The sequence below is a fragment of the Chelonoidis abingdonii genome, chromosome 15, assembly GCF_003597395.2.
Source record: "Chelonoidis abingdonii isolate Lonesome George chromosome 15, CheloAbing_2.0, whole genome shotgun sequence".
Classification (NCBI taxonomy): Eukaryota; Metazoa; Chordata; order Testudines; family Testudinidae; genus Chelonoidis; species Chelonoidis abingdonii.
This window is the reverse complement of record NC_133783.1, coordinates 30,738,525-30,754,377: the sequence shown is the minus strand read 5'-3', so window position 1 is coordinate 30,754,377 and position 15,853 is coordinate 30,738,525. Positions and strand designations below refer to the sequence as shown.

General features: G+C 38.5%; 1 protein-coding gene across 1 annotated transcript in view; it reads left to right on the top strand.

Annotated features, from left to right (window-relative positions):
• Positions 1–14,302, top strand: part of ATAD1 (ATPase family AAA domain containing 1) — a 31,567-nt gene extending 17,265 nt beyond the window's left edge. The window contains exons 6-10 of the mRNA XM_032770283.2: positions 1,476–1,582; positions 7,846–7,935; positions 9,742–9,792; positions 12,135–12,268; positions 13,361–14,302. Coding sequence (XP_032626174.1) covers positions 1,476–1,582; positions 7,846–7,935; positions 9,742–9,792; positions 12,135–12,268; positions 13,361–13,481 — 503 coding nt within the window. The 3' untranslated portion in view covers positions 13,482–14,302. The remainder of the gene's footprint in view (positions 1–1,475; positions 1,583–7,845; positions 7,936–9,741; positions 9,793–12,134; positions 12,269–13,360) is intronic.
• The last annotated feature ends 1,551 nt before the right edge of the window (positions 14,303–15,853 follow it).

Sequence of the window (15,853 nt, the reverse complement as noted above, 5' to 3'; positions counted from 1 at the left end):
GTCTAAGGCTAGATTGGCAACACACAGCAAATCTTGGAGATTTAAACACCACATGCCAACCTTTCACACATCCTCTACACGAGTCAAAAAATGCATGTGTTCTGAAACACCATATTAAGTGCTCTCTCAAAAACTCTTATCACTATCTTTCCTCCTCCAAGCTTGTGTATTTTAGGGGTGCAGGATAAGTTGGTATTACCAATTAACATTAAGAAATAGATTGCAGTAACTGTTTTCGTGGCCAAAAGAGTTATTTTGAGAAAATGGAAATCTGCAGTTCCTTCCCTCATATGGAGGCTGGCTTAGTGAGCAGTCTGCTGTTGCATTATTGGGAAAAAGACTAACAAATGTTTGGAAAAAGTATGAGGATTTATGGTCATATGAAACTATGGAATACTTTTGCAGTTTAGTATGCATTAGTCTCTGATACTCCTACGTTATGCCCTACATGACCTTTTGGGGTTAAGTTTTTGTGGTTTTGTTTGTTCCAAGTTTTGCAAATAATTAATGCTGTATTTTGTTATTTATATGCTATTTCCATTGTGTGCATGTATTTATAGTTTGTTTTATTTGTTTTTTATATAAAACAATAAAAATAAAGTTAAAGAATTAACGGAACAAATGAGAATGGGGAAGGAAGAAAATTTAAAACAAACAAAAATCTATATAAGGATTAGGGAGAAAGCAGTGGTGCTATTTGTTAGAAGCATGAGGATTTGTCTTTTTAACATTGAAGTCATGAATCCATAACAAAGTGAAACAAGAACACTTCAGTTAAAATTGGTCATTCTCTCTTACATCAAGCACTTCTTAAAATGACACATGGGACACGGAGAAGCAAGATTCACTGTGAAACATGGAGTGAAACTGCCACTTTTCTCCAATTTCATATTTATGGTGGACTCTTTTTCCAAAGACAATCTATTTTCCTTCTGGAAGCACCCTTACTAACTCTTAACAGTATATGCTTCTGGAGATGATTAGTAGAGCTAAAACGCTGCATGAAAAGTGAGTGGGCCACTTTACATTAAACATGCAACTATGCTGTAATACTCTCCTTTGATGGCTTCTTAGCTTGTCATATTCTCAGAGGGAGCATGATAGTCTGCATGAGGAGGAAGGATGAAAATATCTAGGAATAGAAGCTGCCTAAGATACTAATTATATATAGGAAGTCCTAGTAAGGTACCTGATAAAGTAAAATATTGGCAAATGCAGATTTTTCTCCTAGGTTTTCTACAATATTTTGTGATTATTTCACAAAATCTGAGACCGTTTCATGTGATATTTCATGTACTTATATAGAGTTTAGACAATGTAACTGAGATGATCTGACTAAAATGTCAGTGTATCTCTCCTTGGTCCTAAATTATTTTTCTTTTGTGATTACAATCTTATACATTTGCCCTTGAGAAATACCTAATTGCTGTGGTTGAATGTGAAGGTAAATAATGTTCACTGAATCTTTCATTTAGATTCCTTTCTACGAAGCCGTTCAAGTTCTGATCATGAAGCTACAGCTATGATGAAAGCTCAGTTCATGAGTCTGTGGGATGGTCTGGACACTGACTATAGTTGCCAAGTGAGTTAAAAAAATAAGATGAAAACCACCATAATTCTCATGGCGAAACTTAATATATTTTTTACTCTATTTAGGAATAGGCTATTTTTGACCAGTTGGACAATAGTAGCTGCCAGAGCAATTTCTCTGTTTTGTTGCTGGATGGCAGAATATGTAGGAAGAAGAACCCTATGCTAATAGTCACTTCATGCATTCATGTTACTGTGGACAATAGTAAATTATAGACACTTTAAAAAAAGTGTTTTGTTTGTATAACCATAAGATTTGAGATTATTTAAATTTGGAGCTTTATTACTTGAAACAAAATCACATGAACAGCTGTTTCAGGCTAAATGTAGTAGCTAAGACAAATACAAACCACTCTTGGCTTATCTAACTGGTAAGGAAATAAACCCACACTGTTCCTTCTGAAATTCACTTGCATGACTCCTAAATCTTAGACCCCAGGAGCCTTATTGAAAGATTTGAATATTAATCCCAATGATATCAATATTCATTAGAGAAAAGCCTAGACATCCTCCCTCCACGAGCCTAGCTGTTATGCTCCTACAAAGCACACGGGATCTTTATAGAGGAAGGTAAATGCGCAGCATTTATTGAAAATACAACAGTTAGCATATGTTTTTTAGTCACACACACACTCCTGCCAGTGATGTTCATAGTTACCAGTCTGTTGTAGCTCGAGTCAATCCAGTTAGACTGAGCACGAGTGTGGAGCTGGGCTCTTATCGGTCGCGATCTGGTGCTCCTGGAGTGTGGCAAGACGAACCCAAAAACTCATGGCCAAGCACCCTGGTTCTTATAGGCTTTTTTCCTTTGTAGAAGTCTATGGATTTTGCTGTGTCAGTTTGTGATCGGTTACTACTTAATTGGTGTAAACATTTCAGTACATCTCCGAGAGGGTTATTCTGTCCTTTGTTCTGATTTAATCAATTGTCCTCAGGGGTGCCAGCCTTTACCTCAGGGTTGTCAATCTGCCCTTCATTAGGGATACGCGTTGATGATTCTTTGATGTCCTTTAAATCTCTTTACTTTTTCTTCCTTGACTCTGGCTATAACAATGTTTTCCTTATGCATACATTCTCATTCACACAAACAGATTGAGAATACAAACAGCAGTATTTTATATTGAGCAAAAAAGGCATTGCAAATTAAACCTTGCTCAATTTTACAATCAATAACCAAGACCAGGTCTTCCATATTCCTCTAATCTATTTAACATAGACACAATAGAGAATCCTGTCTCTTACTTACTAAACCTTAAAACAAAGAAATATATATTTAACCAGAGTGCCTAATTTGTAATACATATTAGGAAACCATAGTAGACATTATAACACATCCTAAAACAAAAGGGTGACCATAATCACTCATAAGGATTGTTCTGATCTGTCATTGCTTTCTGCTATTCAAAAAGGGGTGGCTAGCAGGATGAAATCAAATCATACATTAATTCTCATAGCACATCATAAAATCCAGCTCCTACACAGCTGCTTCTCCAACAGAAGCATAATCCTTCAGCTTACTGAGCTGAGCCTAAAAGTTCAGGAATTTGATATTACCAGAGCAGGAATTTTGCCTCATTTGTCCAACCCTTCCTTTCTCATCTAACTTTTGGTAACAATATCAAATTAGAAAATAATAATTGAAGCTGCTTGTAAAAAATACTTGTGAGAGACTGAAATTCTGTAGTCTAGAACAGTTGGAGAGTGACAGGGCAGTCTGTCCCCACACCATCCTATCCATATTTTTCAAATTTGACTCAGAGAAACCTTCTTATAAAGCTGAGAGGGTAGTTCTCTCTCCATATCTGTTAAATGCTTGACCATTGTACTCAGTGTCAAGATGACATTTGAAGTGATAGTTTTACATGTAGAAATTAATCCACTAGGAACTGTACAGATGACCATACTTGTTTCACGTAGACCACCAAGCAGTTATTGGATGGTAACCACAATCACAATGCAGGGCTAGAGGTGTTGGATAAGGGGTGGAGGCAGTCAGGGGACAGGGAGCAGGGTGGGTTGGATGGGGGGGTGACTAGGGGCGGGGGGTCTCTGGAGGGGGCAGTCAGGGAGCAGGGGAGTTGGATGGGGCATGGGAGTCCTGGGGTTTGTGAGGGGGCAGCGGGTGGATAGGGGTCAGGGGACCGGCAGCAAGGAACGTCCGGGGGCGGGGCAGTAAGAGCGGGGGGTCTTTGGAGGGGGTGGTCAGGGAACAAAGAGCTGGGGGGGTTGTATGAGTTGGGAGTTCGGGGGTCCTGTCAGGAGGAAGGGGTGTGGAGAGGGGTTGGGGCAGGCAGGGAGTGGGGCGGGGGTTGGATGGGTCAGGAGTTCTGGGGGTCCTGTCAGGGGGCAGGGATCGGTTGGATGGGGCATGGGAGTCCTGGGGGTCTGTTTTGGGATGGGGTGTGGATAAGGGTCGAGGCAGTCAGGGGACAGGTAGGGTCCAGTCTGGGGACAAGGAACAGAGAGACTTAGATAGGGGGTGGGGTCCTGGGGGGCATTTGGGGGCAGGGGTCCCAGGAGGGGATAGACAGGGGACAAGGAGCAGCAGGGTTGGGAGTTCTTAGGGGGGCAGTCACCCAGCCCTCTCCCCTGAGCCCTGACCCTTCCCCCCACACAAAGCACACCCTCTGCCCCGCACCCCACCCAGACCCCTGCCCTGAGCCCTGTAGCTCCCTCATAAATACCCAGCCCTCTGCTTGACTCTTTCATCCCCCCCCACCCATACCTAGCCCCTCTTCTGTCCTGACGACTCCAGCCCGCCCCCAGCCCTCTGAGTCCTGGCTGCTGGCCCCGCACAGTCCGCTGCTGGTCTGGGGTTCTGGCTGATGGACCCTTGCCAGCCGAGGTCCCGGCCACTGGTCTCGCTCAGCCCGCTGCCGGTCTAGGTGAACAGAACCCCAGACCAGCAGCGGGCTGAGCGGGCTGGCTGCATAAGATCAACATTTTAGATGAAACTTCTTAAACATTTTGAAAACCTTGTTTATTTTACAATACAACACTAGTTTAATTATATAATATATAGACTTATAGAGAGAGACCGTCTAAAAAACATTAAAATGTATTACCAGCACGCGAAACCTTAAATTAGAGTGAATAAATGAAGGCTCAGCACATCGCTTCTGAAAGGTTGCCAACCCCTGCAATAGGATGTTAGTGCTAATAACTATACCACACAGAACTTGAAGTTAAGGCTGAGTAACCTGATGTTCCCTTAGGCACAGACTCTTCCCAAAGTTTTTAACATGATACCTCTTTAAATATTGCAAAAGTTTCTTGGAAATAGTCAAATGAAGCATTCCTTTCATTCAGTAAAACACCTATCTGGTCTTGTGCTTCCACTACTGAGTCTAGTGTACTGGGTCTGAAGAGTCATTGTGGCCCCTCACTCATACTTCTTGGCACAGTGGGAGCCCCATTAGAGTAAAATATAGTACAAAACACCTGGTTGGAGAATTTTGGGAATCTGTTATGAAAATCTATTTAAAATATTTTTGAGAATTATTGGACATGTCCTTTTAGTATCAGGTTCAGGCCTTTCCCATATTGTACTTCATACTGTTTAGAAAATTCTCTCTTTTAAACAAACAATGATTTTAAAGTGTCCAAAGCACTTTTAAAGACTGCCCCATATTTGTTGAGAGCTGACAGTTACAATTTCTTCAAAATATTTTATTGGTAAATGTTAGTTGGGAGTGTTTTGCTGTGTCTGGATCTAAACAAAATTCCCTCTGATAGGAAGGATTCTTTCCATCTTTTATTAATGTTGCAGAATTCTTAACATTCTGAGGAAAATATACTCAGATCTCAGTAACTTAAACAATAGAACATGATGGGCAACATGTAGACCATGTTAGTTGCCTCCTGCCTCAATTGCATCTGAGAAGGAACAGTATTGTGCACAATGTGTGGCCTGTTGTATCTTAGTGAAATTAAATAGTTTTTAAATTATAGACTTATTTAAAAAATTAGCTTTGAAATTTGGAGAGTTTTGTGTGCAGCAAATTGTCTATACATTTTCCCTTGCTGATGGAGATACAAGCAGTGGTGATGATCTAAAACTCCCTTTATGAGTTATGAAGCTATGCATTGTGCCACTTGCATGAGGAAGCAGGAAGGGGATGGTGGATGGCAAGGAATTATTAGGGCTCCAAAACTGGTGTAGGTTGAATTGCACTGGAACAGTCTCTCCCTATGCTGACATGAGGTGATTCAGTACAGAATAAGAATCCCAAGAACTCCTTTGAGAAGGAGAGAGAATCCTTAGATGAGGGTGTGACTGGGGATGACAGAACACATTCCCTGTCTTGAAAGTGGAGGGAAGTCTGTTTTTGTCATTCCTGCTGTTACAACAGATGTTCATCTGCTATGTTGTAAGAAAGGGGCAGAGTTTCTCTAGGGATACAGAAAAGAAAAGAGCAGTTACTGAACTTTACAATGTAATCTCTAATTATTTTAACTTTTTTTTTTAAAGATCTAAATTGGTCTTAGCCTGTTCCCAACCTTCCATTTGCATGAATGGTGATATGTTTATATTTGTACTTGGAGCTAGATTTTGGCCTCGGAACAAAGCAGTCATAAAGGAGTCAAATCTGGTCATCTTTTTGTCTCGTGTAAGAGAACTATCCAGATGCCACAGAGCTGATTTAATCGCTATGTTGTGCATCTGCTGTGTTCTCAGAGGAAGGGTGATGTGGCCAGGGTACTTGTATGCCCAGGTGATTTGCCTGCTGCCAAACATACCCCTGGAGCCAGACAGCAGAGAGAATTGTTAGATCAAACTTCAAAGTCCTCTAACTTTTGCAAAGATACTGGCCTGCCATCTGGCTGGCCCCAGGAATAAGGGATAAGTGTGGTTTTCACCTCCTAATGCTGTCATTTGCAACCAGAGAATCTGACCGCTTAACTACTTCTATATGTGGTTGTAATTGCTGGACCATTGATTAAATGAACTGTTCGCTTACAATATTTTGTTGAACGTAAAACATTTTTTTAAAAATGTCTGCTTACTGTCTAAAGAACAGGAGTACTTGTGGCACCTTAAATACATTTATTTGTTAGTCTAAGGTGCCATAAGTACTCCTGTTTTTTTTGTGGATACAGACCGACACTGCTGCTACTCTGAAACCTATCTTACTGTCTAGTAACTTGTGCCACAATTGTGCCTCTAGGTGGCAGCATCACTCTAACTCATGCAAGCAATATAGCTCTGATGCATAGCTCTCAACTTGCCAAGGCCAGTTGTGGAGCAAAGATCCAAAATGAGAGCACTGAAAACAATAGGTTTTTAGGAATCTAAGATCATATGGGATTAATTTCTTTGACATTTGTGGTTTTTTTGACTGAACATTTGCAAAGTACATAATTTATAACAAGAAGTGAGAGAATAAGATGTGTACTCTATAGGTAAATTTGCTCTTAAAATGACAGTCAAGGTGTAGTCCAGTAGTGTAAATATTGTTCCTGTATTAAATATGGATTAGACAAATAAGATGCATTCATCTTACATTATATGAAACCTCTGTAAAGCTTCCTGTAGTTCAGTGATCCTCAAACTTTTGTACTGGTGACCCTTTTCACACAGCAAGCCTCTGAGTGCAACCCCCCCCTTAAAAATTAAAAAAAAAAAACTCTTTAATATATTTAAACACCATTATAAATGCTGGAGGCAAAGCTGCGTTTGGGGTGGAGGCTGACAGCACACGACCCCCAGTTTGAGAACCCCTGCTATAGCCTCACATCTAGTTAATAATACAAAAAAGTTTATTTTGGCTTTTCAGCTGTTTAGTTTTTAAAAAACAAACAAACTTTATATTTAGTGAATTTAGTGCTTGTGAAAAATGCCATATTGCTAGTCCTGGAATCCAGTCTGCTTTTTATTTACATAGGAAAAGAGAGAGTGGTTCCTTTTGCTAGTTCTGGAGGAAACTTGTTCAGATACCAAATGTTAGTAACTAAAAATTGTTATATTCTGCCTGTTGACTTTCACTGAATATGAATTTGCAGACTAGAGGGGAAAGGCTCCAAATACTTTGAACTAACTAATCCACTTCCAGCTGTTTAAAATAACCTCATAATGTATTTGTTTAAATCCTGCTGCTGAAGCCAGTGTCAGAAAGCTTGACACAACTTCTCTGTAGGCTGATTTGCTTGATGGAATTTAGAAGAGCTATCCCATTTGACTTGTGTGTTTCTGAACCCCCATTATGATAATTCTTGAAATAATTTCTCTCCACTATTTAATCTTTCTGTACTAAGGTGATAGTGATGGGAGCTACTAATCGCCCTCAGGATCTTGACTCTGCCATTATGAGAAGAATGCCTACGAGGTTTCACATTAACCAACCAGTAAGTCACAGCAAATTGTCTTAAATAATATTGGGTTGTATGCCTAGTGGATTAACAATGGGTATGTACTATACCAAATGAGAGACCTATGTCTTTACTGCCCAGGCAGACAGGACCAAAGAGTATTGCTAAGGTTTGTTTTCAGTTTCTCACAACTACAGGTAATTTTGCTTTTTAGGGTGACATTTCCCATGAGACACTCAAGATGTACATATTTCAGCTGGAACCAACTTGTGCCACCAGCAGCTTCAAAACCGATTTCCTGCACTCATCCTGTACAATGGAGTTGGTGCATACTTTCCATTCTGCCCATCCACACCAAGGGGAAAGCAACTTAAAAGCATTGATATCACTTCATGCAAATTTATATATACTTCTGTTCAATTTTTCTTGAAGTTGTTGGCAGTTATCTTTGACCATAAGGCCAAATGTCAGCATATCTTAGCTTAGGGGTTGTCAAAATGGATCAGACTATGTATACATCATGGTTAGACTTGGCAGCTGTTCAGCCACCTAGAGATATCAGAGAATACTCAAATTCTACAGAATGCCTACTCACTGTTCCTGTTACTGATATAAATAAGGCTCTTGTGTTCTCTGTACTCATAGTTTAACTCCTTCAACTTGGTTTCTTCATCTGATGCTCAGGTCAAGAGAGCAGTTATGTATTGTGACAAAGTTCCTCCTCTACCTTGGTGGGTCCTGTGCTTATTGGCAGATTTGCTCACCTCAGTGATCTTCCACTCTCCTGGAACCCACAGTCCAGATGAACTCCTCCTGCATCTGATCAGGAGTTAGGAGGCTTTGGGGGGAACCCAGGCCCACCCTCTACTCCAGGTTCTAGCCCAGGGCCCTGTGGATCGCAGCTGTCTATAGTGCCTCCTGTAATAGCTGCAAGACAGCTGCAACTCCCTGGGCTACTTCCCCATGGCCTCCTCCAAACACATTCTTTATCCTCACCACAGGACCTTCCTCCTGGTGTCTGATAATGCTTGTACTCCTCAATCCTCCAGCAGTACACTCTCAGCACTTTGTATCTCTTGCTCCCAGCTCCTCACACAAATCTCACTGACTAACTGGGAGGCTTTTAACTAGTTCCAGCCAGCTCTTGATTGGCTTCAGGTGTTCCGATGATTGTAGCTATCTCCACTGCCTTCTAGCAAGATCTTAATTGGCCCCAGGTGTCTTGATTAGGAGCAACTGCCGTTTGGTTACCATGGTACCAGGGATTTGTGTAGCCTGGGGCTAACATACCTGTTCCTCACTACTTTACTGTAGCCATTTGGTCTTGCCCCTTCACAGTATTCACAGCCTCAAACCTGGAAAGTTACTACTACCCATTAACCTCAGAGAGAGGATCCTTATGGGTGATTCTTGAATCAGGAATAAGTTACTTACGGTGGTAACTCAGGTTCTCTGAAGTGGAAAGGTGAATAGGGAGCATGGATCCATGTGGGTAATTATCTGCATTACATGGGTTCAAATCCCATTCAGGAACAAGTAAGATCTAAAGTATTTGTCAACTATTTTTTTCTCTTTCCCTATAATTAATGTAAACATTGTTCCTGGACTCAGGGGATAAAAAGCAGACTTGATATCTTGGTGCTGAATAGCACCATTGCCATCAGTAGCATACATGCTAGGAAACTGACCTCTCATTTCAGGGGATCAACCTGTATTTCTGGAGGGCATGGGAGATGCAAAATAAATATGTATCTGTTGAATGATTTTAATAGGTAAAGAAATGTCATACTCTATCAGTCTCTTTCTGTTCCATAATGATTGAAATCTTGTTTTCATTTAAAGGCTCTGAAACAGAGAGAGGCGATTTTGAAACTGATTTTGAAAAATGAAAATGTAAGTAATTTATTTGTTTAACAAAATATTTCTATGCATTGTCATGGCCATGGGTGCAAACCTTCTGGGCAGTTGAAAAACATGCTTTTGAACCAACCATTTTTGGCCATTGTATGGATTTAAATCAGAAACATGCTGGTAGACAGTGTTTGAGTGCACTGTATTTGACTGGGAAGCTTCTGGATTTGAGTGTGACCTCAGATTTCAGAGGTAGAGTTGTTTAATAGATTAAGCATGAAACTGTCTTTAGAGAAATTAGATTTCTACTCTCAGTTTTGACAGTGATTCACTGTGGTTTCGGGCAAATTAAATAATCTCTCTGTCAATGGAACGTTCTCTCTAGTTGACCTGGGAAGTAACAATGTGTTACAGTGCAGCTTTTACCTCCTGCTTGTTCATCAGGAAGAAAAAATGCTGCTTCACATTTATCTTCAGTATTTTAGATGCTGTTGACAAAATGTAAAACCTGGTCCTGCCAGCCTTCTGTGTGGAACTCCTCTTTAAGATAATAGTTCTATGCATGCAGCAAAGAGTCCTGTGGCACCTTATAGACTAACATAAGCTCGGAGCATGAGCTTTCATGGGTGAATACCCACCTTGTGTGTGCATGGAGAACTTGCAGGATTTAGACCCATCATATTAGTAATTCCTATATTAGTTTACAAAACACCCTAGATTAATGTCTGTACAATAAAACAAATACATTTCAGAAGTAAAACTAATTTTAAATCTCATTAATTTTAGTGGTATAATATGGGAGCTGATCCCTATGAATGGTTAAGTATTAAGAAGGAAAACATTTCATAAACTGTCAGAATTGCTTGCAGGTGATAGTTGGAATGTAAGGTCCTTCTTGCAAAATAAGTGAGCACTAGAGATACGAAAACAAAATTGGTATTTAAAAGAAAAGTGTCAACGTAAATTAGTCTTAGAGGAAGGCTCAAACTTATTGATGGTGATTTTAAGTTTGATGGATACAGTATTGGGGAAATCCATAGAATTATAGATATTAGGGCTGAAAGGAATGTGATAGGTCATATCAAAGCCTCTAGACTTAGAGCATGCTAATCTTCTAGACGCTGTTCTTTTTTCAGAAAATATTTTTTTCCTTTTATTTAAATGTGTCCCTTAATGTTGACTTTTTTTATGTACTTGAAGCATTGTAGTTTTAATTTGTCTGTAAAGAAATTTTTTTTAAATTCCACTTGCTTTTCTGATGGATCTGTGTAAAAGATGATTCACTTCTAGAAGACAACGTTTTCTGATGGAAAATATTTATTTAAAGTTAGGAAATCCTGGATCCTGATTAGAACTATCAAGAGGGAGTCAAGACTCCTGGGTTGCTTTTGGGTTTTGCTTGACTTGGTGCATGAACTTGGATGAGTTATGTTGCCTCTCGATAGTTGAGCTCTCTGATTTGTAACATGGGTATAATTCTTCACCACCTCAGAATAGCACCATTAAAATTAATTGGTTCTAATGTCTTTTGATATTCTGTGATGAAAGGTGCCAACAGAAAATATTAATATATACACTGATTTTTTTCAGACTTCATGTGTGAATTGGCAAAAGCGTTTATTAAAATGAAACGTCAATGCTAAATGTACATTTCCTAATAATGTCTGAGAAATAAGTTTTTGTGTTGATAGACATCATGAACTGAAATAAAATAACATTAATAGGCCTATGTCTAGGTCTTGTTTTGTATTATTTATACATATATAAGGACCTGAGTGCACTAAGTACCTTTTAGGATCAGCCCCTTGTAAAGAAAGGCTAATGTTGGAATGTGTGTGTACAAGAATTGGATCACCATTTCCGTGATTCAGTTGTATCCACTGGTAGTTACAGGATGTTGTCTATAATGGATGCAAAGTCATGTTTAACACCGAGCTGATACTTACAACTCTTCGCAGCTATGTTCTAACATGACATACTTTGCTAGTAAAGATAAACCCTAAAAAGTGTCAGAGAAGCTCTTCAAGACTTTGTGTCGGGGGATTCTGTTCTCTTCAGCTGTCAGCACTCTAAATTTGTACAGGAGAAATGAAGTATAATAAGGTAATTACTGCCTTCTAGTAACTGCCAGTTCTTTTTAACAGCTATTAAGTTTTGTTAGTGAAACTTTAAGTTTACTGATCACCTCGTTACTTCCCAGGTAGAGAGTATTTGTTATGTTGTGATTATACTTTGCTAATATTTCCTTTTAGTTCCTCAAAGGCAAAACCTTAATAAAATCTAAAGACAATAATAAGTCTCTAATAGTGACTTTCTTTTCTATATTTAGTAGAATATCTTACTGACTCTCAAGTTTTCATGACTCTGTCTTTATTTTCTGATAGGTGGATAGGCATGTGGACCTCCTGAAAATTGCTAAAGAAACAGAGGGGTTTTCAGGAAGTGATTTGAAAGAAATGTGTCGTGATGCAGCACTCCTGTGTGTCAGGGAATATGTTAATTCTACACACGAAGAAAGGTGCTTCTTGTTGTTTGTATTATGGTTGCCAAACTGAAACTGAGCCCCCTTTGTGCTAGACACTCCACAAATAATTGTCTTCAATTTTAATGTTAATAAGGAACTTTAAAAACAAAACTAATGATAGAAACCAGGGGTGTTTTTTCTCTACACCAACCCTCACTACACACACACAAATCCAGTGAAAAAAATCACTTCATTTTGGTTACGGATGTAATTAGGATTTTGTTGAAAATTGCTTCAGTACTATTGGGAAATATCACGGTAAAAGATGAACACAAAGATGGGGCGTAACTTTATTGATTTTAATGGGACTGTTCATGTGCAAAAAGTTACACTGTGTATAATGTTTGGAGGATTGGTCCCTGTGTGTAATCATAACAGGCTGTAAATATGGCTACTTGAATCATACAGGTTCCAGTCGTGCACCCCCTGCCTCTCCCAAAGCACTAAACCAGACATTCTAATGTAAAGGCTCCAGTGCCTCTGTTATAGGATCACTGCCCTCAAGCTTACTTTTGGGTGGTGTTAAATCCAAATCCAAGGTGAGCTTGAGTGCTACCTTTCACTGTTTAGTACTGAAAAGTGAACAAAAAACATTTGGTGTGTTTAGCTGGAGAACTAATTCGACATTAGTATCAAAACCAAAAATTAGTGAACATTAAGTAGTCCAGAGTTTCCTTATAAAATGTTGTTTAGCTATAATTTTTTAAGAGCCAAACTTGATTTTTCAAATGGGTTTCTTTCCTGTTGAATGAGTTCCTTATTTTAGTGTCTAGAACTTCAGAACTTTGTTTTTAACAATACAGTAAGGTACTTAAAGAGGAGCCCCACACCCTTATGTTGCATAGACCTTGATCCTTTGTTACATTATGTGATTCCAGAAGGTTGCAGCAAGTAATAGCTCTTGTGAACACTTGTCTCCTACCCCTGGTTAGGTCAGTTACATCCACTGATACAGCCAGACGTTATCTATTTAGTGTTCTGTGGCTTCTGGCACTGTATGTACAGTTGAGGATTATTTTATAGCACGTAAGTTAGATTAATTATGTAACATTTGAATCAGTTGTATTTTTTGTTGTTTTTTTAAAGCCATGATGAAGATGAAATTCGGCCAGTGCAACAGCAGGATCTGCACAGGGCAATTGAGAAGATGAGGAAGTCAAAAGATGCAACACTTCAGAATGTTTTGATGCATGTTAGTTTAGACTAAGACTAAACAGTGTGTTTGCAGTTTCTGATGTGGCCTAGTTTGACTTGCACTGTAATCAGCTAGTTAACAAATTAGGGGGGTGGGGGGAAAGGCAGGGAAACTCTTTCAATAAGGGAGTTAAATGTTTCATTTCTAGAGGGTTTTTATACACTGAATTCTAAATTATTGAAATCTGGTAATATTACAGAAATAGATGTGGTCTACAGCTCATGAAGTGGAACAATATAGTCCAGTCCAAGAGTGAATGCTTTTGTTTTGTCCAGTTAGCAATATGTTGTAGTGGCCTTAAAGTAGGTTCTAATGTGATGCATGTTTTTGGGGGGAAGGGGAAAATGATTGAATACCAGTTCATGTATATATGTATGAACGTGTGTGTGTTTATATTAAATGTATATATCCACACATTTTTTATATATAGACATAATCTGTAGATAAGTTGAATATGGAAAACCTTTTTTACTTAATTACTGAATGAAATTAAATCAGAAGATGTATAGATTAAAAGACTCTGTTGAATTCAATGCATATTTACCTTTTTTCTTTTAGCAATTTATACAAAAGGCAGAAATTCTGTTTGAATTGAGATTTTCTTTTACAACTTTGAAGTGGTGGTGACTTTCACATGGATGTTTGACGTCTACACGCAGTAGAGGTAGCAAACTAATGCATAATTGTTTGAATATTTTTTGTTTTATATGAAATCCTGCTATTAGGCTTTTTTGTTTTAAATGCTGTTTTTACATTTTTCCTCTCTGAGTTGAGTAAATACTCTTGCAAACTGGTCTTTCATTAAACCCTCCATGTCATAATTCCCTAAAAAATGTGGTTCTCCGATTTATTATACACTAGTTGGGTTATATAGTTCTGACTCTTTTTCTTTAGAATATATATTACAACATCTTTACACGATGCTATGAATTATCACGAGTTTTATTTTAACTTGGAGGGGGAAGTATATTTTGTGGTGGTTTTCTTTGTTTCCTCATACACTAATTTGCAAAGCTGAGAAACGCTACCTGGGTCTCCCAGTCATTGTGAATTAGCAATGTTCTACTGTACTTGGCAACAGTTTAACAATTTATATGATTAAGAGATCAATAATATAAAATGTAAAACTTTTCCAAGCTTAATATTGTTTTAAAAAAGTGTACCTTTATTTTGTATAGCAGCACTATGAATCATATACACTGTGCATATACACTTCCTAATCTAAGTGCCAGATATGTTCAGACCTATGTATTTTATGTACAACCGACATATGCTGCTGATAAGAGGAAAGTTATGTAAGCATTGAAAACAAGTTTAAAAATTAAATGAAGAAATTTGAACCAGCCATCCTAGGATATAAAGGGCTAAAACTGGAAAGTCCATCAAAAGTTTACAAGCACTTTATTTTATAATATGTAAAAAATCTCTTTTCTCTGAGAACTTCTTCAGTTAACTCTGTTATATATCAGCTGTTCAAAAGATGTTACTTTGACTCAGGCAATCTTTGACAGGATGAATTGCTTTCTCCAAGCTAAGGTTGGTTTCCATTTTGACACTGGAAAGCTCTAGGGTAAATGCACCTAGCTTTCAATCATAGTGGGAAAGGGAAATGAGTTTATGCCCCAGTAAAGAACACTAATTGGGGGTATTTTGGCATTTTAATCTCAAGTATTTCAACTATAGAAAAGTTTTAAACAAACAATAGTTGAGGAGATCCAATAACATACAGAATTGTATCCTTTTTAAAAGAATTCCTCTAATAGGAAGGGGAGCTCTTCACTCCCTAGGAAAATAACAGAAGCAGCGGTGAGAGAATTTGTAAACATCTAGAGGAAAAGCAGCAGGGATTTATAAGGAACAAATGACAGGGAAACTTAGTTGTTCGTGAATTTTGATTAAATTTGTGGATGAGGAAAATGCAGCAGAAGTAATACAGCTTTAGTAAAACATTTGGTACTGTGAGCTCTCCCCCCACCCCCACCCCCCACCTTACATACAGTAGCACTCAACCTATTAAAATTAACTTCTGTGGTTTTAGAATCAGTTCAAATTGCATGTATTATGACCACCTATTATTAAATGTAGATAGGCAAATTCAAATAAACTTACATTACTAATCCATTTATCAAAACACTTAAGTAAATATATGCTTAACCTTAAATCTCTGGGTAGTCTAATTGAAATCAATGGGACTGCTCACCTATTTAAAGTTAAGCATGTTTATATGCTTTTGCTGAACCAGGCCCTTTTGGACCCAATGGTTTTTCCCCATTCCCTTAAACATGATACTATCCTTTCTGTGTGATGTTTGTTTGATTTCATTTAGGTCTCTTCCTACTCCATTCAGTAACCATGATAGCTGCAGCAGTCAGTGGCTAAAAGGC